Genomic DNA, 24,613 nt, shown 5'->3' with positions numbered 1-24,613 from the left:
ACACTCCACTGCATTTAGGTGCTTTTTGCCCCGAGCATGAGATGCATCAGGACAAGAGCCAGGCTGGGAGATCAGAGAGATAAGACAGAGAGGAGGACACACAGAAGACAGAAGAAAAGCAGGACGAAAAGTAAAAGATACAGGAGAAAAGGAGTGGATAAGGAGCCAGGGGAGAAAGAAAGGCAAGATATGAAGGGATGCAGTGAGAGGCTGGGAGGATGGGGTTCGAGGAGCAGGTTGAGGAGACCTTACCTGGTAGGCGCAGCAGACACACTGCCATGCTGGTGATGCCCTGCTGTCCCCAGTCCCAGTGTGTGCAACCCAGCCATGCAGGTGGTGTCTTCAGGGCACACGTCACTGCCTGAAGCAAAACCACTTCTCCAAAAGCCGGAACTGTAGACTTGAGTCTGAAGGAAACGGCTGTGTGCCAGGGAGCTGAGGGGCCTCTTTTGGGCTGAGGGATGTTTCCAGTGGTGGTAAGAGCTCTGCCTTGGTGGCATTTGGCTTTCTTCCAGACAGGGGAAGCAGCTGCCCAACCTGGGGACTCATGACAAGAGAGAGTGTGGCGGTGGCCAGGATCTGTGCTTACCCCACAGGGAAGAGAGAACTAGCGCTGCCTGCAGGAAGGCTCAAATTGAGCTCCAGATGCTCTGAGGCTGCTTTGCAGATGTCTTGTTCAGGGGATCAAAAATAAAGGCCTCTGGGGTCACACACAGACACAGACCTCCAGAGGTACAGCTATCAGTGGCTGCTGGTCCCTGCTCTGCCTCACTCAGTGCGCAGCTCTTCAGTATCTGCCTTCTTGTTGCTTATTGTTGGTTGGCATGCAGAAGGTCCGACCAGTCCCCTTCAGCTCTTCACTGGATTGTTACTGGACCTGTCCCTTCAGAGGGGCAGTCAGGCTCTGGGCTGCCACATTCATACACTGTGTCCCTTAGAAAGTGGATCCACTTTTATGGGCTAAACTGTTGCATTGCCTTCAGCTTGCTACTCCCGCTGAGGCAGTACTTTTACTTGCTAGGGACTAAAAAATCATTCTGCAGTGGTATGGGAACTGGAAATAAACAAGCCTTGCCCAGAAGGCTTGCATGTAAGAAAATAAACTCAATGTCAATAAAGCGTTCTTAGAAACCTGCCAGAGATTACATCTTGAATGGATTTGGTTGGTATTGATACTTGGAAAGAGCTTCTTTGGTATTAGGAAAATTAAATAAAAATGTAGATGGACCAGAGCTAGACAGGTATATTGCACGTAAAAGAAATCATAGCAAAAAATCCCACAGATAAATGCAGAAGTGGAGGAAAAGTCACTGAGGCTAGCACTATTAATGGAGTTTTGGAAATGGCCTCTTACAAAACTGCCTCAGAAATACAGACTGAGGCAATAACTTTATGCCCTGGTGCTGAAGAAAAGTTTGTATTTGATGCAGTGCTTTGCATCAGAGGAGTTGAAGTGATGTGAAAACTAGGGAGGGATGCATTAACAAAGGTGTAAAAACTGATAAAGAAAGCATAGGGCTCCATAGGTCTCAGAAAAATCATTTCAAAAAGAGAAATACCATGCTGGGAACAAGTTCTTAATATGCCTTTGCTTTCCTGGGTAGCACATGACCTTTGTTTTGTGCAGACACAGCATGGATGAGGTTGGAAAACACCTCTAAGAGATTATCCAGTTCAACCCCTTCCCAAAGAACAGCCAACTAGAAGTGGTTGCCTTGGGCCAAATGCAGTTGACTTTTAAACATTTTCCAAGGATGGAGGCTCCACAACTTCTCCAAACAACCTATTCCAGTATTCAACCACCTGCACAGCACAGAAGTGCTTCCTGATGCTTAGGAGGACCTCCTGTGTTTCAGCTTGTGCCCATTGTTTTTTGTCCTGGCACTGGACACAACAGAAAAGAGCCTGACTCAATCTTCATTGCTCTCCCCCATCAGATATTGGTACACATTGACAAGGTCCCCACTGAGCTCTCTATTCTGCAAGCCAAACAATTCCAGCCTTTTCACTCCTATCTCATCTGTCAAATATCCCAAACTCATGCATCACCCCCCATGCAATGTGAATCAACTCCAAGACCTTTCACTGAACATGCTCCAGTAGGTCCATGTCTCTTCTGTTCATTACATTCCTTTCAATAGCACATCTACATACAGCTTTTGCCTTCAGAAACTGGCTTGCAGACAGTTTGTTCTTCTGAAGCTACCGGAAATCTGCCCCAGTCATTTACTGCTAGTGCCCAGTTGGGTGGCAAGATGATGACCTGACTGAACAACTCCATGTGTGCCAAAAGAGTGGGTGTCTGCCCATTATTACAGAATTTGCAAGTGGGCAAAGAGCTTCATTTTTCTCTTACACCTGATGCATTCACTGGACACTACTGAGATTTCATTAAATATATTTGTCTTTTTGTGGTTTAGATGCAAACTGACATAACTTTCTTAATCGGAAAGCATCACAGTCTCCAAGGAAGAGCAACAAAATTGGTGAAGGATCTGGAACACAAATCTTATGGGAAATGGCTAAGGGAACTGGGATTGTCTAGTCTGGAGAAAAGAAGGCTCAGGGGAGATCTTACCACTCTGTACAACTGCCTGAAAGAAGATTGTAGCAAAGTGGGGATCGGCCTATTCTCCCAGGTGACAGCAATAGGACAAGACGAAATGGCCCTGAATTGTGCCATTGGGGGCTCAGGTTGGATATTAGGAAACATTTATTCTCAGAAGGAGTAGCGAGGCATTGAGATAGGCTGCCAAGGGAGGTGGTGGAGTCACCATCTCTGGAGGCTTGTAAGGGATGTGTAGATGTGGCACAGAGGGGTGTGGATTAGTGGGCATGGTTGGGACGGGTTGATGGTTGAACTGGATGATCTCAGTGATCTTAGAATCATAGAATTACCCAGGTTGGAAAAACCTTGAAGATCATCAAGTCCAACTGCAGCCTAACCAGTACCCTAACTCTAAAAACCCTCTGCTAAATCATATCCCTGAGCACAACATCCAAATGGCTCTTAAACACATCCAGGGATGGCGATTCAACCACCTCCCTGGGGAGCCTATTCCAGTACCTAACTACCCTTTCTGTAAAGAAGTGCTTCCTAATATCCAACTTAAACTTGCCCTGGCGCAACTTGAGGCCATTTCCCCTCATCCTGTCATTTGTCACTAGTGAGAAGAGACCTGCCCCACTCTCACGGTAAGAACCTTTCAGGTACTGGAAGACGGCGATAAGGTCTCCCCTCAGCCTCCATTTACCCAGACTAAACAGCCCCAGCTTCCTTAGCCTCTCCTCATAGGGCTGATTCTCCAAGCCCTTCACGAGCCTTGTTGCCCTTCTCTGGACCTGCTCCAGTACCTCCATGTCTTTCTTGTGCTGAGGTGCCCAAAACTGAACACAGTACTCGAGGTGAGGGTACTGTGTATCTTCTCCAACCTTAATGATTCTGTGATTCTATGATTAAGTACCAGAACCTGTTGCTGGTGATACAGTTGATCTGATATCAGAAGTCTCAAAATGTGTGTGTTGTTTCCAGTTCAAAAGCTTCTGTGGAAGATGTCAGCAACTAGCACAGGACAGTTCATATCTGTTGGATGTAGCCAAAATAGAAGTATAAAATCCAGTGTATTTATTTCATTCTAAGCACTTTGGACTGCGAGCAGGGGAAGCTCAAAAATGCCATATGCATGTAAATGACCATTAAACATTTCTCTGAGTCAGCAGGTTTTTTCTTTGTCCCTTTGTGGCACAGTGGCTTCTGTTACCACGGATTTTATCCATGTTATGTCACACTATGGCTGGCCTTCACTGCAACAGTTAGATAAAGCCAGCTCCAGTGGGAGTTGCCACAAGGTAGGAAACTCCCTTGCTAAACTGTAAGGCTGGATTACCTGCACTAAGCTAATGTTTTATTGCTTGTGCTAATATGAACTCTAGCCTAAGGCTAGACCTCCCCCCATACGTAACTGACATACATGTTAGCATACATTATTACTGTAGGTGTAAGAAGGAGCACTTCAGGGTCAGCTCCTGACTTGCTGCTTGATTTGAATTCAGAACTTCACTGAGTTGGAATGTGAAATGAATGGGAATCCAGTGAGGAGCAACATTAGGTTTCTTCTATGTACTGATGGTAAAACCAACTACCACATTAGGGACCTATTGGAACTGCCACGGCAGCCTGGTTCATTCACTCCAGCATCCCGACTGTCTATGAGTCAGCTGCAAACACTACAAAAGAAGACTTAAAAAAATGAAGTAACGTTGTGGATTAATCCTCTCGAGAGTGGCAGATTCCCTTAGAATTCAGACACCAGTTGCTTTATATCCCGAGCTATCAGGCTTAATTACTTAATAACCAAACCAAAACAAAAACAACAAACCAACAACATAAAACAAAAAACATATGCTAAATTCCTCTTAATATTACCATGGGCTCTGATTATACTCACATTTTCATAAATTTTGCTAACTCTCTTTCTTTTTTTTTTCTGCCTAATGATATGCCACGATAGACTTGAAAGGTTAAAGTCATATTATGCAAAACCATGTTTGAAAAACACGTCCTTTGATGTATTTCAGTAACATTAAGGAAGGGCAGTTTTTTAAGCAGAGATAATATCCCTTAATAGACTTACTCGTACTGTTGAAAAAAAAACAACACCCCAAGAACAGTGCTCAGGCATTATTTTCCCTACTACTTGGTAGGTTTAACAAGATTCCTGCCAACAAAACCTGCCTTGCCCATGCCTTAAAGAAAACAAATAAATAAATAAAAATCACAGCTAGTATAACTCTATCACTCAAGAAGTATTGTCATTCATTTCTATTATCTAATGTCAGCCTGCACTTCAGGATCTGTTTCCACATGATTTACTAAACATGTTAATTTTGGGTCAACACAAAGAGAAACTGTCTCTCTCAATAGCAGGCAGAGCTTTCTCAACACAGTTTCTGATGCTAAGAGAGAGCTATTTGGCACATGCAACCTGATTTGGCTGGGGAAAAGAACTCTTGGCAGGGCTTTCCTTCCCAAGGATTTCCTTTTTAATATCTCCTCCCCCGCCCTCCCCCCCCTCCCCCTTCCCCAATCTATTTTTAATCTCATAATGTTTTGTTCTCTCTCTCATAAAAGCTCTGTCACTTGGCTGTGCCTGTATATGTGCATACAGGAGTATTTCCCCATTTCTGGGTCAAAAAGCATGCTGCAGTTATAACTTGAAAACAAACTGGGACAAGGCCCAGGGGCATTTATCTGTTTTCCCTTTGTCTTTCTCCCTGGATATTGTGCAAAATAAATCTGGGTATGTGTCCGAGAGAGGAGCTGCAGTGTTCTCCATAGAGGTATCAGCTTCAATACACAGGGGACTTAGGTTTGTGAAAATAATGGTAACATCATCACTACTCAGAAGGAGTGCCCAGTGGGCTGCACAAGGCAGTGCAGTTGAAGCTCAAGGATACTGAATGGCTGACGGGACTCCTCATAGTCCTGGCTGGTCACTAGGAACAGGCAGTGGAAATAAAACTGGCTGGGAACACATGATTATGATTAATAAAAAGGTGTCAGGGTCCCAGTGGCCACAGGTCAGTCTTCAGTCCCAGACCTTAACAGAAATGAGAGACAGGACATGTGAGTTTGCTAGAGCCATAAGAAGAGGCTCATGCCATCTTCCACCTTTTTCCACTACTGGTTCTTTTGTCCTCCCCCACCCCCCCCCCAAAAAAAACAAACCCAAATCAAACCAAACCAAAATGACAAAGCTTGCTTCCAAACTGACTTGTTGTTCAGTGGGAATTTGATGATCACTACCATCAACACGGGTGGAGGTGTATCCAAAGCCATAGGCATCATACCATATGCCTCATTGCTATCTGTGCATCCCAGCTGGCAGGGTCATGTGCCACAGCCCACTTCACTATCTCAGCTCTTCCTGCATCCAGGGTGGATGTTTCCAACCTAAACTACAGAAAGACAGTTCTGGAGGCAGAAATAATGTATGTTGTGTGTGCACAAGCCCATTTGCGTCCTCATTCCTAACCTGTATGTATGCAGTTGCAGAGAAATGCGTGGATCAGCAGAAGAGCTGTGGGAAAGCAGATTCACAAGACTGAAAACACAGGTTAGAATACACTTCGGCAATGGGAGTGGCTACACAATTGAAGTCTTTGCTTGGAAGAACTTATTTCACGTTCAACCAGTTCACCCAGAAAAGGTATTTCCCCTATGTGTATCATGAAATCTCTTGTAAGATAACTTGATACCATTAAATCCACAGTACTAAAGCTCTGGATGAAAGATTCACAGTGCTTGGGAAACCTCTGAGTGAAAGCTGAGATTTCTGTTCTCCCTTTATTAACATTTCTTTTGCTGCCCTCCCAGCCTTCTGACATGCATGCATAACTAGTCCACTCAGTCTGATCTTTTACAAGGGGATTTTTTTCCAGAGGACATCATGCCTGGAAAAAGGGCTGATACTCAGACTGTTGATAACAGGACTTTTGCAGGTGCTGTTGGGTTCCTCTCATCCCCCACACCTGGCATTCTCTGAGCACTGGACCTTCTAACTCCCATTCTCCTCCATGAACCCATATGTTCCAAAGGCCTCTCCCACCTGGAAGCTCTCCCCTACTCTTCACCTTCCCAAAGCATGGATGAGTAGGATAAAAGGGGAGAAAACGATGCACTTCCAGCTCCTCCATTTCCCCACTGGAGGAGTTGAGGGAAGTGTCATCTATAGCCCCAATGCCTTCCCATGCAACCAAGTCTGGGGCTTTGCTCCTCAGAGGCATAACTCTAATGACAGTGGTTTGAGTGACACACAACTAAGGGCTGTTGTGAGCACCACAGCAAGGGCTGCTAAGAATGCCTCTGATTTGTGTGCTAAAGCCAACTGCTTTTCTCTACCTAAAGAGGTGCAAGTTCTGACCGAGTCATTTCCCATGTCTGAGGAACTCATGTGGGCTCCCCTTGCCGTGCACCTACTGTGGCTGGTATCTGGGCTCCCACTGAGAGACAATAAAGAAGAAATCAATAGGATATTTCCACCGTTTGGACCATTTTTCCTATATTTGCAGGAGCACAATATGCGTGGAACCTCTGCCACGCAGTTGGAAGCAAGAAGGCTGAAAAGTGGGCAACGGCAGAGAGGCAGTAGATTTCGTATTGTTCTCTTTGTATGTCGGGCTGGCATCAGAGCTCTGACTCCTGTCACCATCTCAGTTTCTTGCCCAATGTTCATTTGTGGCACAACTGCTGCACTTCACAGCTGGTTTGTAAGCTGAAGGAGTCCTGACTGCAAGAACTGACCCTGAGATTCCAGCTTAACCCATGGCTCCTTCTTGAAGCCCTTAAAGACTCCCCCTGAGGGAGGAAGGTTCTGATCGGCTTTGGCGCTACACCGACAAGCTCTCTCCGTATATTTTTGCTAATTTCTCTCCATTCTATCTGCCAAAGCACGCAGAATGCAGGCCATGGGGTCATTTTTTCCCCTCAAGAGATGACAACAGTCACAAAGTGCTCCCGATCCCGCACTCGGTGCTTTCCATCCCCACTTGCGTGCTTTAGAACGCGACGCTTTTCCCCCCACATACCCCACTTGGGTGACTGCAGCACAACGCGGCCGAGGAAAACCTGAGAGCATCCCGAGAGGCTGCGCAGGTGACACACGGGAGCCTCAAGGAGCACACGCGCTGCTCGGGGGAAAACCACTTCTCAAAGGCAGCACAGCCGGAGGGCTCCCTCCAGGTAGAAGGGATCCCCGGTACGCTGTGAGGAGCAGCGCGCTGAGGCCGGCCGACGGCCGTGAGGCGCACCGAGCACCCCGAAGCAGCCACCACCACCACCCGCTACCCCCGCGCCCCGACCGGCGGCGGCAGTTCCCAGAATGCCCCGCGCCGGCGCAGGCGCGCCCGGGCAGCCGCTCAGGAAGAGGAAAATGGCATAAACAACCCCAGGCGCCGGGACCTCCGAGCGACGCCGCCGCCCCCCGCCGCGGGGCCGCCCCAGCGGAGCGGAGTCGCCTCCCCTCTTTTTTTTTTTCCCCTCCCCCTCCAGCAGCCGGAGCCCCGGGGTGACGGCGGTCCCCGCGCCCCTTCCTCCTCCTCCCCGCCCCGTCCCTCCCTCCCTCCTTCCCCATGGTGCCGACCCCGGTGGCGGGGCGGCTGCCATGAACCCCAGCGGCCTGCCCTGCTCCTCGCCGTCGCCGGTGCTGGGGCCGCCGGCGGCGGGGGTCGGCGCGGCGGGGCTGGCGGGCGGCGGCGGGGCGGGGGCCGGAGGAGGCGGAGGCGGCGGCGGGGCCGTGAAGCTGAAGTTCTGCCGCTACTACGCCAAGGACAAGACCTGCTTCTACGGCGAGGAGTGCCAGTTCCTGCATGAGGAGCCCGGCGCCGCCCCCGCCGGCCCGGGGCCCGCCGCTCCCCTCGGCGCGCTGCCCCTCGGCCTCCCCCCGGCCGCCGCCGCCGCCGCCGGGCCCGGATTCCCGGTGCCTCACGGGGCCAGCCCGGGCCCGGCGGCGGCGGTGGTGGGGCCGAAGAAAGCCGAGCTGGGAGCGGGAGGCGGCGGAGGAGGCGGCGGCGGTGGCGGCGCGGGGCTGGATGGCCCGCGGCTGGCGAGTGAGTACGGGGAGGACGCGCTGTTCGTACCGGGGAGGCGGTTACCGAGCGTGCCGTGGTGCTACCGGAAACAAATAACAACAGCCATGGTGGCTGGGCCGCTCCCCGGGCCGCCCCCGTGCGCCGCTCCATCTGAACCCTGCGGGGACGGGGCGGAGGGGTGGCTCGGAGGGGGGTCTGTGCGGCTGCGGCACCCCGCCGGTCCGGCTCAACTGAGAACGCCGCCCGCAGAGGGGAGGCGGTGCCCGGACAGCTGTTCGTAGGGGCAGCCTGGGTCGTGCCTCGTGCACACAACTCCGGCTAAGTCTGAAGTTGGAAGTTTGGAGCGTCCCCGTTGAAATATTATTCCACACACACGCTAAAAAAAAAAAAAAAGCCTGTGGTTTTGTAAATGACGTTTCCGTAGCGATATGTATGCACGGTGGCTGCAGGAACGGGCTCGGTTTGCTCAGCACAGCCCAGCTCCCTGGGAAGTGTCATGTCTTTTTGCGTGGATGCATTAAGCGTGGCTGCGTTATTGATCTGTCATAAAGCTGGTATTTGTTTACATTAAGTGACTCAGTGTTCACATCCAGGCGCTTTTATTTATTTATTTATTTTATTTTTTTTTGAAAGGCAGATGTAACCATGTTGAACTTCCTTCCTGCCTAGAGCGCTCAGCGTTTGATACATGTGTCAGGAGCCCAGGTGGTGAGCTCATGCCGTTGAGCACCCTCTGTGCTCGGGAGAGCTGGGCAGTTCCTTGCCTTAACACAGTGTAGCTGTGTCCGCTCTTCCAGGAGGACCCTGAAACATAAAATTGCTCAATGCTTTCTATTAAAAGATACCATCTTTAGTCGCTGATCGTTTTATCAAACTTCAGTTGTCCAAACTGAAGTCTGTTGCTTTTCTAATATACGAGCAGATGGGAAAGATTCACTGGTGGTTCTGTCTCTGTTTCTCTTTTGTATGGAATTAGGTGTGGAATACACTTTTAAAAGTGATTTCTTTTTATGTAGATTAAAATCTTCTAAGCTAGTGATTTCAGGCTTGGGGAGAGGACGTGGAGCTGACGCAGGGATTAAAGCTTCCATATGAAGGATATTCGTTATTTATTCGCATACAGAAGAATTCTACAATTTAAGTCCTAAATCTAAGAAGAGAAATAAAACTTGTGTGCTCAGTGATTGATGTTGCTGAGTAGTTAAATTATTTGGAAATCATGCTTGGATTGAATGTGTTTCAGCCCATCAGAGGCTTAAGGCTCTGTAGAGCTCTCTGCAGTTGCTGCTGACATGAGTGCAGCAAGAATGGACCCCTCCAACGTTGTCAGCAATTCCATGCTGGGGGAGCCTCCTCACATGAATTTACAGGAGGCAAAAGTTTGAGCTTGTAGATGGATGTCTTGTATGAGGTGGTCTGGCTAGGGTAAGAGCAAGGGAAGAAAGGAGGGAGAGAGCAATGAAAGGTGAAGAGCCATGGAGTGGGCCCGGTCTTGCCTCTGGGCTTTTTGGCTTGATTTCATGAAGATATTTGTTCAAAATCTGGAGTTGATCTGTATAGGTCCTGAAAGCTAATGTCTGAAATTCTTGCCTTGCCAATGTCTTGCTGTGTTACCAGTGTGATTTCCAACTGGATGGAATGAAAGCTTTTTCTAAAAGCGGATGTGAAAAACAATATACAAAGATTCATTTAACCCTGAAGTTCTGAAGTGGAGAATATGAAATTAGAAAGTGCCCTAAGGTAGCCTGCCTATACAGTCCCGTTGTCCATCTTCCCTAATGCAGAAGCATTGTGGCAGTCTCTAGTTACATATGAGTGTGTGTGCTGACTTCTTTCTTTCTTATTGGACCCCAGCCTCATTCATTGCATGGAGCAGATAATGCTCATTGAGTAATTAACTGCGTAGTCCTATTTATTATTAAAAGTGGGTCAGTGCCTCATTCTACCATGCGTGTTACTCTAATCCTGCTTTGAGTACAGGATTATTAATTTGCTTATAGGTTTTTCTGTGGTAATCATTAAGGTTCCCCAAGTACTGGCTTATTTTCACAGCATAGGTGATGGGGACATTGAGTGATAAGGAGAGCAGTGAAAAGATGAGAAATATTTCAGTCCCAGGCTATCAAGTGAAACAAGCAGGTGACGTGCTCAGAGCTAACCAACAGATATTTCTTCACACAACGTGTGGTTAAACTATTCTATGCCAGAGATGTTTTAGATACTAACATCTGACAGGAGGTCAGAAAGTCATCAGATACTATTGAAAGAAAGCTCTGTTTGAAGTTACTTAATTCAACAACACAGAATTCATTTTCGAGTCAAACTCATCTTCCTCACCCCTATGGTTTAGAGCCTTCTAGGAAACTTTGCCTTATCCTTGCCTCAAGCTTGTGCTTTCATCTGCACAGTCACTGCTGTTCAGCCTCAGAGCTGAGGTGGTGGGCTCAGTGTACCTTTAGCCTGACTACTTTGGCTTTTTCTGTTCTTGGGGAGCAAGACTACCAGTGCTGTTGAACTCCATCCACTTTCAGAATGTGGCATCCTCAGCCCTACAGCATTTGGAGTGCAGATATTCAGAGCACTGTGACTGCTCAGTCTTTCGTGTGAGGTGTGCAGTTGGTCAGCTGTGAAATAAGAAGCATAGCTTGTGATTACCTGCCTGGAGGTCTGTTGGTTTTGTTTGTTTGTTTTTTAAACAAAAACCTTTTCATATAGGACTTTTATCATAAAGATAAAGGAACAAAAGAAGGTGTTGGAAAAAGGCTTCTTCAAGATTTGTTAGTGGGCAAGATCTGCATGCGATGGTCTTCTAATGGACGCATGTACCAGGTGTCAGCCCAGTTGGCAGGTGGAGCAGCAGTGGTGACTTGCCTGGGAAGACTGCAGAAGGAGCAGTGATGTGGGAATTACTGTTTCTTGGCATTTGGGGGGAAAGATATGACTGATAGGGTTTTAAGGTGCAGCTCAGGAAAGGACAGGTGAGAGGCACGATAGCGTGAGAAACGTCTCATGTCTGCTCTCTGTTCTGTTCGAACCTTTACAAGCTCTGTAAGGAGCAGTTCAGTGCCTGCATTACTGTGTGCTGATGCTCGAGGGAGTGTCTAAAGAAAAGTGTCGTTATGTTAGTATCCAGTTGTAAATTTTGCCACAAAACACAGGATACGTGGTGGCTGCTGCCAGCGCTCCTGTTTACCTGGTGCTGATGTGCTCTGAGCTGTGTCTCAGCAGAACCAATGCTGCTGGCCTGGAGACTTGAGGAGCTGACCATGGGCACAGTGCTGCTGCTGGCACTTTCCTGGGCTTTCAAGCCTTGTTCTGTACAAAAATTCTTCATCTAGGAAACTTGATTTTAAAACAGATCAGTATTTCTATAATGTGCCTGAGATACTTCCACCAACAGTGCCACTTTGCTTTTCTCCACAGAGAAATCCTGGCAGTGCAGGCTTTGTTGCCTGCCGGTGAGAAGAGGGAAAGAAGGATGGAGGCTTGAGTTGTGTTGGGTTGACCTAATTGCCATTTTCTCACCCTGCAGGTTGTATGTTCTGAGCCTGGTTGTAGCCGTAGTGGGTACTGACTGCTACTGTAGCAACTGTGTGCAATCACTTGGCAGTTAGCTTGGAGAGAATTATGACTTAGGCTTGGTTATATCCGTAAGGAGGCTAGGTTTGGGATGGAAAGACTTACAGATTTGTGTATATTCTGTTTTTTTAATTATTCTTTAAATGTGTGTAGGCCTTTACTAGTCCATTCTTCTTTAAACAAAATGAAATAGCGGACGTAGAAAAAATGGGAAGATAAGCCATTCAGGAAAATAGATATTAAAGGTAATCTGTTGGATTACGCTTCTTAACACAATGAAACAATAGTCAGGATTATTCTAAATATGGGTTTTTATCATCATCTCTGGTAGCATTTGAGTATTTGCAGCTTGTAGTATTAAGAAACCATCAGTTGGCTCAGACTTTAAAGGTAAATATGGTATGGTATGCAATATACCAGCTTCTTTTCCCCTGGCTCTTCTTTGCTTGCATACGGAAAGCAGATACTGCAGTTAAAGTGCAGAGCTGAGAATTCCTTTTCCAGAGCTGTTTGTACTTCTTGTAAGTGATGCTATATTGGTTGTCATGTTACCTGAATTTACTTATTAGAGAGATGCTTCATCTTCTGATTTTCCTGATGCCTTTTCCAGGAGCTGGTAGAGAATATAGTTTTGATGCTGTTTTACTCTCAGTGTTTATAAGATGCTGGAGGTGATTCTGAGAATGGAATTTGGGATGGTTGGTGACTGTTCAGCTTAGCACATGAAACTTTCAGGGGAAAAAAAAGCGTGCTACTAATTAGGTTTGAAACTGATTTTTCTCTGTTCATATACTTGGAAGGTTTTCTTTATCGTGGGAGAAATAATTCGAGTCAAAATATTCCCCGGGAATTACAGATACTGTGGAGGTACTGGTGATTATTTGTTTCTGGTAGTACCCGCTGTGCGTTGGGTATCTGAGTACTTAACAGTTGTTACAGTTTCAATTGTTTTCTTATTTCAAAGTCAAAAATGAAAAGGAGTGTTTGTTGTGGGGGGGATAGTCACAGACCTTGTGGGAGTGAACTCAAAGCTCTTATGTACAGTAACTACTTGAGGTTTTGAGAATGTTTTTTCTTAAGATACTGAGCATCCCCACTTAGTTTCTGTCCAGCTGTTACTAGATAACTGATTTTTTGTAGGTATCACTGTAGGAATGGGCCTGCAGGAAGGATTTGAATGCACAGAAAATAGTGACCTTGGGGACCAGCTCAGAAAGAGTTCCCTGTGTAAGGAACCACCTAGAAGCAAATTTAGACTCCTACGTGAAAAGTGGACAAATGGTAAGTGAGGGTGGGGTGAGAAACATAGGGAGGAGCAGCTCTGCAGGACCTTGGGGTCCAAGAAATCTCTTGGTCTTGAGGCAGCTGTTGGAAAGGGGGTCAGTGGAGGGATTTAGGTAGTAAGCTGATGTGGCTGATGTTCTCCTTATCTGTTGTTTTCTAGTAATGATGAAATATGTTACGCTGCCAGAAAAATGGTGTAGTGAATCTCCGTGTATTGAAACTGAGTTGGTGTAGATCGTGCTCTGTGCTTGTATGTGTTCCATCAGTCTCTTGGAAGTTAAGTTCTGATGATGTGATTGTTTTGTCTGATCTTCAAAGATAATTGTGTGTTTAGATCTGATTTGTAGTGTTTTATTTGCTTCCCTGTGACCTTTTACTCTTTTCTTTGAGAACTGAGATACAGAAACAATTCAAACACAGAAGTCCTAGTAAAGACGTGCACTGTAGAAGTTGTAGTCAGACCGGTTACAAGACATGAAACTCCTGTCATTCATGGGTAGGCGCTCTCAGTTGTTCTAGTGCTAATGAAATGGGCAGGAAGATCTTTCTTTTGTCATCTCTTTCCCACTCCTGTTGAAAATAACCAAGGCAGGACTTCAGAACATCTGCATCCATTTCATATAGCTGTTTTTTATATTAGGAAGCTCAATTTTCGGTACCAGAGGGGAGGGTGTTAAAATTAAACTTATATTTTGAATAAATAAATAAATAGTGATCTATTGAACAACTTGATGCAATACATTAAGAATAGGGAGAGCTATTAAAGAATGTTTGTTTGAGAGCTTTGATATGAAGTAGTTATATTAGCTTGAATTGCTTTTCCTGATAACAGAGTGCTTCTGATGGCTCTTTTTCAAAAGTATCATTTTGGGTTTATATTATCACTGTGCTTTTGGACTTAGTCCATGAAGGAAAGTCCTGTTGTTCTAGGTGCAGTACAGAGACTTTCATGGAGCGAAAGGATGGTGCTTTTCTCAGGCTTTTTCAGATGCTTCTATGATAAGATAAAGATTTATTTATTTATTTTTGAAGACAACCCAGTCATTTAATTTTATGGTGAAGATTACTGTTTTCCTTTGCTTACCCAAGAGTATCTCGTCACTTAGTGGGAGTGTTTGTAAATACAGCAGCGTTTCCCAAACTGTTTTGCTTCCTGTCTTTCAGCCAGGTTGGTTCGTTTGCTCTGTCTGCCCTCTGACCACACTTTCATTTACAGCAGCATAATCCAGTGGTGTGCTTTTACTTCTTGCTCCTCATGCCTGGGGGTTAGTGCACAGTGTCTTTGTCCACTCTCTCTATTTCAGTGGTTATCAGTTGGATTTGGAAAGTGGTTGTGTTTGATGCGAGCTGTAAAATAAGACCAGAAAAAGCTACTTGCTGTAGCAAGTTGTAACAATAATATTGTTGCTTTCTCTACAGTGTCACTAAGATGCGTTTACTGTTACATACAGTGCTTGGCATCTGCTCCAGAGGTACACAAGCAGGGTAAATGCATCTAGCACCTGGCTGTTTCTCCATACAAACGTGCCAGTACAAAGCACAGTAGGGGAAACAGAAGTTCCTCTGACACCACAGTGCTTTGAGGACACTAAACCAATTTTCTGAGTCTTAAATGACTTGCCATAGTTAGGCTTTGTATACAAAGTTTTATTGTTCTTTTCTCAGTATTAGGATAGCCAACTCTAAAATTCCACCGGAGGTATAGCACTGTAGTTTTGGCTGCTTTATATCTAGCTGAGATAACAGCTTGGTCTCTGAATACACGTGTGCAGTGAACATGTGAATAAACTTACCCAGGCTGCGTTGAGGTGGAGAGTGGCTGCTCTGGGAGTTCCGATCCAGGCTGCCTCAAATACAAACATTTCTTGCAGCATAAAGTAATTATAGTAAGATTGTTAGGCAGTGACAGTAGCAAAACGATTTATTTCAATCTGTTTTATTACCTTGACAGACATCTTTATGTAGTTGTTTTGAAAAAAATACGTCAACAAAAATCTTTCGGGGTCTTACTTCAGTCTGTTCATTTTTGGGCCTGTATTTGGACCCCATTATTGTAAAGAACGTTGAGAACAGTTCACTGGATTATCAGTGCTGACTCCAAGGTTGTAAAAGCAGTACAGGGTAGAGGAGTATTTGCTTACTATTCGGAATGAAAATAATGGAACTGCCAGGTTTTCAGATAGCGTTAGTGTTAATATTCAGATAATGCTAGTAAGACAAAACAGTGTTAAACCCACTGATTCCACTGAAGCATTCCTGTTGAGTTCATCAAAGTACTACTCAAGTACCTGGGCTGTGATGAGATCCTTTGTGCCTGGAAAAAATATATATAACTTTGAAATAGGTAAGGCAAAAATAACCATCTGTTTTACTCCCCCTGCTCTTTGGTGCCTGCATCTGAAGGAAAACCTACTTTGTGCTAAAATCCTGTGGGTGAAGAATTATGTAAGATGATATTTATTTTTAATTGCAGCTGTCACATTAAGCTGCAGTGTTACTCACCAAGCAAAATGTTATTGGATAATGAGTACGTAAAATGTAGAAAGTACCTTCTGAATTTCTCAGTGTGTGTGTATGTGTGTGTGTATATATATATATATATATGTATGTATGTGTATATATATATATATATTTCCCCTTTTTCCCAGCATTACTAGAATATAATTTCTAGCTTTAATATCATTGGAATTTAAACACTTCTTGTTTTCATTTGTGCTTACCCAACACGTTTGCATTTATTTTACCACTGGATTCTTAGTTTGCATAATTATTTTTGTATTTTGATGTTTCCTGAGAAAGGAGACTAAACTCTTGCTGCTCCCCCCCTGCCCCTCCCCAGTCCATCTCTTCTCCTCAGGTGCACCTGATGAACCTTTCTTCTTTTATAAGGAAGCTGTAGTTCCTCTCCAAGGAAGGGTCTGTGGAAAATGTATGTAACTTCAACATGTGGGAAGTACTGTTAGAAAACAAAAGCACGTTCCTCTGATGAGAATAGCCAAGCCCAGATTTTCTTTAAATTGTTGTCCAAACTTACAGTTATAATTGATGATTTTAAAAAAGAAGAAAACCCAAACCTCACTAATTTATATTTGTCATTCTAATAGCGCTGTTTCAGAGTGCGTGCTTATGCCAGGAGAGATCCAGAAAGACAAATCAAACACAGGGTCCAGCAGAATAAAAGAACTTCTGGACTTCTGTTTTCCATTTTGTTTTTAGTACCATACTGCTTTTGTGGTGAAGTCTGCAGACTTATGGTTGAAGATCTCCTATGCGTTAAGTATGGCAAGTGACTTTTTTTTTTCCACCAGTGCTCTCAACTGCCTTTGTCTTTGAAGAGCAAGGGAGAATTTATGATTTGCCAACTATTTGGCAGAAGGAAGATAAGCACCTTCTTACTTATGGAGAAGGCCAAGTGCCAAAACCAGTACAACGGCCTTTGCTGTTTAGGTGTTTGTTTAGTTTTCATTGCTGTAACAGCTGTTTCCCTCCTTTGTGCAGCACTGGAGTAGTGGGGAACGCTCTTGTTTGGTTTTATAGCCAGTGCAGGGTTTACTTACCTATGTCAGCTGCATATTTTCTGTTAACCTTAATTTTCTTCCTCCCTTCCTTAAGGAAGCGAATGCTTCTGCTCAAGCCAGTAGTTACACTTACAGCTTCTCAAGAACTCTGTTGAAAGTAGGAGCTATTGCTGAGAAAGCTGCCCTCTGCTCAATAGAGCCTCACTTGTCAGTGCTTTTCCTGTGGAATGTATTCTTGTGGTCTTTGTCCCTCTGCTAGAGGTGTTTGGATTGGTAGAGTAGGAAGGCAAACAGCTGAAATGAATCTTGGAGTGCAGATGGTGGAGCATCAGCAGAATTCAGTGGTGGATCAGCACTCCATTGCAGAAGTCTGAGGGATCCCTGCAAGGAGGCTGGCTGCACAACCATGCCATTGGACTTAAGGGCCTTCACACAAATAGACAGTGGCAAATGTTCTGGAGTAGCTTTTTCTACCTGGTGGATCCCACATGTCAATATAAAGCCTAGACTGTAGTACGAAACAGCTTGGAGTGGTATGGATTGGCTTGTGTAGCAAATATTGCTGGTATTTGAGCAGCGCTAGAGATCAACATTATGCTGTACAGCAGCGTCTTCCGCATTGCTCAGCTTGGGATTGCTGCAGGAAACTTGCTGCTGTTTGCAGCTTGAGCTGCTTGGCACTGTGGGAACTGCATCTGGGTGAGGAGAAGAGCAGCTGGTCCTGCCTGCTTGCTTCTGCCCTGCGTTGGCTCCAGTGATTTATTTGGATAATGGATGACAGCAGCTATAGCAGCTTGCTGGATTACTGCAGTTGAGCTGTGGGGTTTATTTCATGCAAATGGGGCCTTTCACTTGCTTTGCTGAATATGGTAAAATCTTCATTTGAAAGTTTTCTACTTTCCTTTTTCCAGTTCTAATGATTTTGTGTATTAACTGTATCTGTCCAAGGGAGAAATTAAACTAAATGGGTTATTGTGTTTACTCTGATGTAGTGAGGAACAGTTGAGCCAACTGGCTGTTTGTTAAGTGTTCAACAGACTGGAGCATCTCATAACTGATGCTGTTATTTAAAGGAGCCACTTCCTGTGGTTTGTTTAAAAATTGGATCTAATCTGAATTTTGATGGGAGTGTAAGATGAAATGGAAGACAGTTCATATAGTATACCTTGAAATGATGCTTGTTGCTCGAAGTTGAAGTTATTAGTGGTCTCTCATAGTCAAGATGTAGTTCTTGGTAATGGCTGAAAAGCAGGCAGCTTAAAGCTAGGTAGTAAGTACAGTGTGGACACTAAATAACTTCATAACAATGAAACTTCTCATTGCTACACATGGATTTGCTATATTATGGCTTTCTTGTGAGAAAAATATTAGGCCTTCGCTAGAAAACTGTCGTGTTAATATACTGTCCTCCACAGTGAGTTAAGTACTGAAAGAGAAAGTAAGATAACACTTACTGCTGTTCTGCACTCATTAATTTCCACGATGCAGTAGTTCAATAGTAATAACTTTTCTATTCTTTACCCTCACTTAGAAAATTTACATTCGAAAAGATATGTTTGTTTTTTTTTTTTTTTTATCTGAACAACAACTTTGTATTTTGTTTTAGGGCTGGAGAAGGAGGGGTTGTGAAGTTTGTCTGCTCTTCAGAATTAAAAGGGGGAAGTAGGGTGGTGGAGACAGCTTTATTTTACTGTTCTAAGGCAGCTGAGAATATATATATATATATGTATATATATTTTTTTTCTTTAACTTTTTCTTGTTATACTTCTAAGTAGCATCTTTAGAACCCTTTAGGTGTATTCCTCAATTCTTCAGAGTATACACACAGTGTTGTAACTTTGGCAGTGATACTTCGAAAACTTGTTTTGGCTGCAAAGCTCGTGTGTGTTGCAACGTGTGTGTTGTGCTTTTTTTGATCTCTCTCCCCATTCAGCCCTTCATTGGTGGTGCTGTTGGTGTTAAACCCATCTGGCTAGTTCATACAGCTGAAGGCTTTGAGTGCATCTGCCTGGAGTGTGGATGCTGCTCCTTGTGGTTCTGGTCTTCAAGTCCTCCCTGTGATTTCTTCTGACTGTAGTTCTTCTTTTGCTCTTCACTGTACCTGTAGTGTGGAAATGGCTTTGTGGTTTACATAGTCTCTTTTGGAGTGGAAATTCCCATTCTGGTGAGACTGCAGGGGATATAAGGAGCGTGCCATTAGCTCTGCTATAAAATTCCAGATGATTTCCCTTGAGAATTCAGGGCAGGAAGCTGTTTCAGTGTCACCGGTTGGCTGAAAGTCCATGCAGAAGTTGGATAGTTTGGTACAGGATGTTCTTCTGAGTTGGATGTGTGCCTTTCTACCTTAGAGCTACCAATTACTCATGTCTGTTGGCTTGCGCTGGCCCGGCCGTACAGATTAGTGTCGTTATAATTTGCTGTGGGTGTTTTTGTGGAAGCTTAATTTGAATTGCAACTTGTATACAACTGTAAAATCTTCTGTTATCTAAGTAATGCCTGCGTGAGTGTTTTGTGTTAATTATGACTGCTCTTGTTGTTCTCCTTAGTCTCACAGTGGCAAATTCATTTATTTGCAGTTGAAGTGCAGTGCTTGCATGTATGTCAGGGCCATTACTTCCAGACACACAATTTAGTGAGATTAATTTCTTCAGTTACATCCTTAACATTTAATTTCAGTCCAAATAATCTTTAGTCGCTTCTAATACGACAGTTGCTGCTTGGTGAAGTACAAGATAATGAGAATGGCAGTATGCTAAGAAAGCTTTTGAAGTGCTTGTATGTCGTGTGAGAGGACTTGAGGTGTTTTAAAATATATCTCCTGTGCAATGTTTTAAAAGAGCAAGACCATTCCTTTAAAAACTCCTTTTGATACATACGTTTTAAAGATGCATATGCAAGAACACAGATTTTTTTCTTTAAATAACCATCTATTTTTCAGTTTTATTTGTTCCTGTTATCATTATGTGCCTTGTTATTGTTTATAAGATTCCTTGTTTCTTCAAAATCTGTCACGTTTCTGCCTCTCTGCATTCATGTTGTAACTCTGTGCTACATATGCTGTCATTTAGTATCTGCATTCATAATTTTTTATGCACTTACATTCCTTGTTTGTTCTGCTGATAAGATAGGCTTGAAGCACTCTGTTACCAACCTCCTATTGCTTTACTCTCCCCACTTCAAATGTTTTTAAGAGATGTCATCATATAAACCAATGATTATCTACATTTGTCTGAAACTATTTTCCTTTTTTTTTTCCCTTGTAGTTCCCGGAATTGATGGCGGTGGGTTAGCTGATGCTAGTCTCACAGATTCTTACTTTAGCACCAGCTTCATTGGCGTTAATGGATTTGGAAGTCCTGCTGAATCCAAGTATCCCATGATGCAGGTAATAGCACAGAATTGCGTGGTGTTTCATTAGTTTGGGCTGGCATTGCACCAAGAAGTGTTAAGTGCCCATGAGTCAAGAAAAGTGCATTGCTCTGGTATGTCATTTTGCAGAGTGTACTATGAATACTTACTTTAATCTTGTGGATAGGAATGAAACAATATTGTTGTTTTAAAATTAGCTTGTTTTTTATTGGCACTTATTTCAGCTGTTTGATTGGCCATTGCTACGTATGTTAACTCTGCGCTTCTCAATCTTTTTGTGCTCATATCTAATTTGGTAATCTTTGACAAGATTTTGATATATTGCAAAAAGCAAAAATCACTAAAGCAAGGTGTGAACTGAAATCAGTAAGTTGCCAAGCAGAAAGAAACAGAGTTTATAAATGGTCTCTGGTGGCATTCAGTGTTGTTGATTTATATATTCAAGTCATCTCAAATTTTGTTTTTCTATTTATACTGCTTCTGCAGGTGTTGACACAGGAGTTTCCATGAAGCGGAATTATGGTATAGGTGGCAGTATGTCATATTTAAAACCTAAATGAGCAGTGATTGAATAAACACATGCAGTAGTGTAATTCCTTCAAAATTGCTTTTAAAAGCTGAGAAGGTAGTCTCTCCCTGTACTCAGGAGTTTAAGGGTTTAGAAACTAGCTTTAGTTTCTGTTAAATGAAAGAGAGTGCAAGTCAAATAGTTCCCACTAAGTCCTGACAGCAACTCTCTTCTTTTGTATCGAGGAAACTCTCCTTATGAGCTTACTTTGATCTCAGTTGTGGCTGTGTATTATGGATTGAAAAATAACTCAGCAAAAGGTGGGAAATAGGTGTGTTCCCTTTTTGTTTTTTTTACTGCATGTTTTCAAGAAAACTGGATTTGCTCATTCAACAGAACTGCAAAATTATTGAAACATATATTGATACATGATTTAAAGAGAGCATATTTAACCTCTGATCCCAGAGTGCTCTGATGAATCTAGATGTTAGGTTTCTTGGTTTTGTTTGTTTTTAATTGTATGTACAGTTACAAGTTTGGGTATTACTGAGGCTGTGTCTTGTCCCTTTAGTAGCAAGTCATTGTTTTGTGTTGTTAAAGTGAATTCTGCAGCAACACTGACATCTTTCTAAGCACAGAGTTTTAATCAATCATAGTTTTTTCTAGAAATATGATGAATCTAACGTGAATGCTCACAGAACTTTGAAATGCTAATACCTGGCACGTTATAGCCAAGGCATTGCGTTTCTTTTTGAGAAGATAGAAGAAATTGCTGTGCCTCTTACCTATTGGAGGCTAAGGAGAAGTACTCCTGGAGGTGAACTGAATTATTGTTGGAAAAAAAAAGGTGCTGAGAGGCATTAAGATACAGTTAAAACAAGTGCATTCTTATGTGGATTTGTTTGATCTTTCTTTAAATAATGTTGTTTAACTTCTTATTTTCATAGGTAAAGCTGTCAATTCTGTTTTGGTTGTCTGTCAGCTTCTGAGTTGAGACCATACTGCCAGAGTTGCTCACTTTGCTATGATTTTTTCATGTCATTCAGCTTTCTGGAGAACAAGGCAAGGGAAAAGTCTGACTTTCATTTCAATAAAACAAGTGCTTTGCAGTTTAGAACAGAGGATTTAAGCCTGATGGATCAGTGGTTGCATCAAGGATACATCTATTGCTGCCTTTATGCAAATTTGCCCAGATTTGGTGGCTTGATAAAACCTTCCAAACTGGTTTATTTAGCCCCACTGGAGGCTTACTAGGAGATAGATAGTATAACAAAGATACAGCCTGCACTGGCATGTTCCAACATGAGTTCATTCCTGTTGCTACAGTGTTGGCCTGATCTAGGCCTTGGTTGAATGCTGATAAGGAATGTTGATCTTCCTTTACCTTTTTCTTTTCATCTGCTTTATACTGAAGCAGCACGGAAGAGAGTCTTTATTTGGTGAAAAAAAGAGTTGCATCTTGGTTAATTGGTGTGGAGAGGCAAAGAGACATGCTGTGAGCCTAGAGAAACTGAGTTGAAGATGAGTAAAAAAGATGCTGGGAGGACAGAACCACAAAGGGTAAGAGCAGAGAGACTTACAGAATGACGAGTGGACTTGTGTGAGGGAGGTGCATAGAGTTCCTGATAAAGGAACAAGGTGGCATGTTGCAAACTGAAGTTGCTGTAGCATATGAACAGGACAAATCTGTGTGTATGTTCTTTTCTGGGCCCTAAAATCAAACTAAGATACTGCAAATTTAGCGTTCTGCCTGTCGTTGAAACAAAAATTTGCTGCAAAATGTCTAATTAGCCTCTGCTTTGCTTGCGCAGACGAAAGTGTCTGTTCCATCCCTGAGGTACTTACTCATCTGTGATGGATCTGTGCAGTTCATGGGTAGATACATCAGTGATGCAGTATGAGGAAACTTTTCAGCTTATTATTATTATTTTTTTTTAGCTGGGAAAATAGCACAAACAGGCAAATAAATATGCAGCTAATAAGGTATAGTTAGATGTTAAGAAATGGTCAGTTTAGTTTGTCAGTGCAACTTTGAGTTTATGCATTGAGATGTATTCCCCTTAACATTGTGTACTTGTTCAGCAGGAGAATTATGAGGACTTATTCAGAACACAGATTGCATGGTGTATACCTGATGAGCATCCATTTAATAGTCAAGTGTGCATCTTATAGTTCTATGCTTCACTTTTGCATGCTATTCAAATTGTTTTCTTGAAGACTACTAGTTGGCATTCTGCTTCAGGTTGCTTTTGTGGTATCTGACGTTTACATTTCCTTTCTAAAGTAAAGGAATGCTTTCCTTAATAAAGAAGAAAGCTGTCTGCATTTTATGGAGGCATGGAAAGAAAAAGATGACCAAAAAAAACCAAAACAACAGCAATGTTACCTGTGCCAGAGACACCAGAATTTTTGAGTTTAACCTATATGACTGGAAGGTGAGGAATGGAGTTAGTGACTCTACATAGAAGACTTGGTTGAAGTGGCTTAGCTGCTCTCAGTCTGGTGAGGATAATAGTAGTTGGTCTGTTGTGGGCAACGTTCATTTTCTTTCACTATGAGATAGTGAATAAAGCATGGAATGCAGACTAAATGCCTTCCAACGTTACTACCAGGAGTTCAATAGATAAATCTAAGACTTGATAAGACTATTCCTAATTAATCTTAAGATTGCATTTGTTACCTGCAGCAAATAGAACAAGTTTGATGAAAACAACTGTGGTTGTGTGCAGTGTGGTTATCATAACACATATGTAATAGAGCCAAACTGCCTCAAGCAAAGCTACTATCCAAATTCTGCAGTAATGTTCTTGCATGCAGTACAACAATGTTAAGTAAGCAGCATAAGGAAGGAAAATGAAAGTAAACTGTATCATGATGAATTGAGGAAATACAGTCTTTGAATAAATATTGCAGCTAGTTGGTGATGAACATTTCTTCAGAACTGATCTTTCTGACTCTGAGATCTCATTTGGATGCATGAAGAATATTTCAGGAGGTCCGGAAACTTATCACTGAGATTTGACCAGTGGTAATGGTGTAGCTGATGGTGATACCCAGTTTGCAGAGGGGAAAAAAGATGAGGGTAAAAATCCTGAGAACTCCTAAGAAGAGGCAGGACTTTTAAAGCGGCCATTGTTCTAATTCTTTGTAGTTCCTTTCTAAAAATAGAAACTCGTTGCCTCATTCTTCTGCTCCTCCTGTTGCATCAAAATTATGTGCTGTTAGCCAACCTTTCATTGCCTTCTGTCAAAATTGCATGCCAACCTTTCATCGCCTCCTGTTAGTCCCTTCTATTGTTTTTAGCAAGTTTTACATTGATTAATAGTCTCCTGTCATCATTGGTTTGCATTTTCCTGTTTTACAGTTCTGTTTCATGTGTCTTTTTTCTTCCCTGAATCTGCATGTGCTTTTATATACTGTATTTGCAGTATTGGCTCCCAGCTTATCAAAGTGTGTATTTTCTGTTTTCTGCATCTCTAACTAATCACAGAGCAAACCTGTTCTACACATGGCTCATAGGCTGCATGCTGTCCCCAAAGCTGTTCTTTTTCCTTTTGGCTTACAAGCAGCAGAGAGACACTCTGAGATGTGGCTCAAGAAGCAGCTCATTCCCTTTGGCTCTCCCAGTAGCAAGGAGGCAGGAGCTGGCTGGATGCCTGTAGTGCTTGGCTGCTTGGTCAGTCACTCTGCATTTACCCTCGTGCTCCACTGAACCAACCACATTGGTACTGCCTCTTTACTAGCTGTGGATTGATTGAGGTGGTGT

At 43.5% G+C, this 24,613-nt stretch overlaps 2 protein-coding genes across 4 annotated transcripts in view; one reads left to right on the top strand and one right to left on the bottom strand.

Moving 5' to 3' along the window:
* FLT3 (fms related receptor tyrosine kinase 3) overlaps positions 1 to 7,724 on the bottom strand; it is a 39,660-nt gene extending 31,936 nt beyond the window's left edge. Inside the window, exons 1-2 of one of the 2 annotated variants that reach the window (XM_072326408.1) lie at positions 7,588 to 7,699; positions 253 to 537 (exon numbers count right to left, since the gene is read on the bottom strand). In XM_072326408.1, coding sequence (XP_072182509.1) covers positions 253 to 280 — 28 coding nt within the window. In that variant the 5' untranslated portion in view covers positions 281 to 537; positions 7,588 to 7,699. Of the gene's footprint in view, positions 1 to 252; positions 538 to 7,587 lie in introns of both variants that reach the window. The other variant, XM_072326409.1, reaches the window with a different exon arrangement.
* Positions 7,725 to 8,147: 423 nt separating this feature from the next.
* PAN3 (poly(A) specific ribonuclease subunit PAN3) overlaps positions 8,148 to 24,613 on the top strand; it is a 75,501-nt gene continuing 59,035 nt past the window's right edge. For both annotated transcript variants that reach the window (XM_072326411.1, XM_072326410.1), the window contains exons 1-2: positions 8,148 to 8,607; positions 20,234 to 20,355. In XM_072326411.1, coding sequence (XP_072182512.1) covers positions 8,163 to 8,607; positions 20,234 to 20,355 — 567 coding nt within the window. In that variant the 5' untranslated portion in view covers positions 8,148 to 8,162. The remainder of the gene's footprint in view (positions 8,608 to 20,233; positions 20,356 to 24,613) is intronic.

Source organism: Excalfactoria chinensis, chromosome 1 (assembly GCF_039878825.1).
Source record: "Excalfactoria chinensis isolate bCotChi1 chromosome 1, bCotChi1.hap2, whole genome shotgun sequence".
Lineage (NCBI taxonomy): Eukaryota > Metazoa > Chordata > Aves > Galliformes > Phasianidae > Excalfactoria > Excalfactoria chinensis.
The sequence above is the reverse complement of the archived record's forward strand: the minus strand, read 5'-3'. Positions and strand labels throughout refer to the sequence as shown.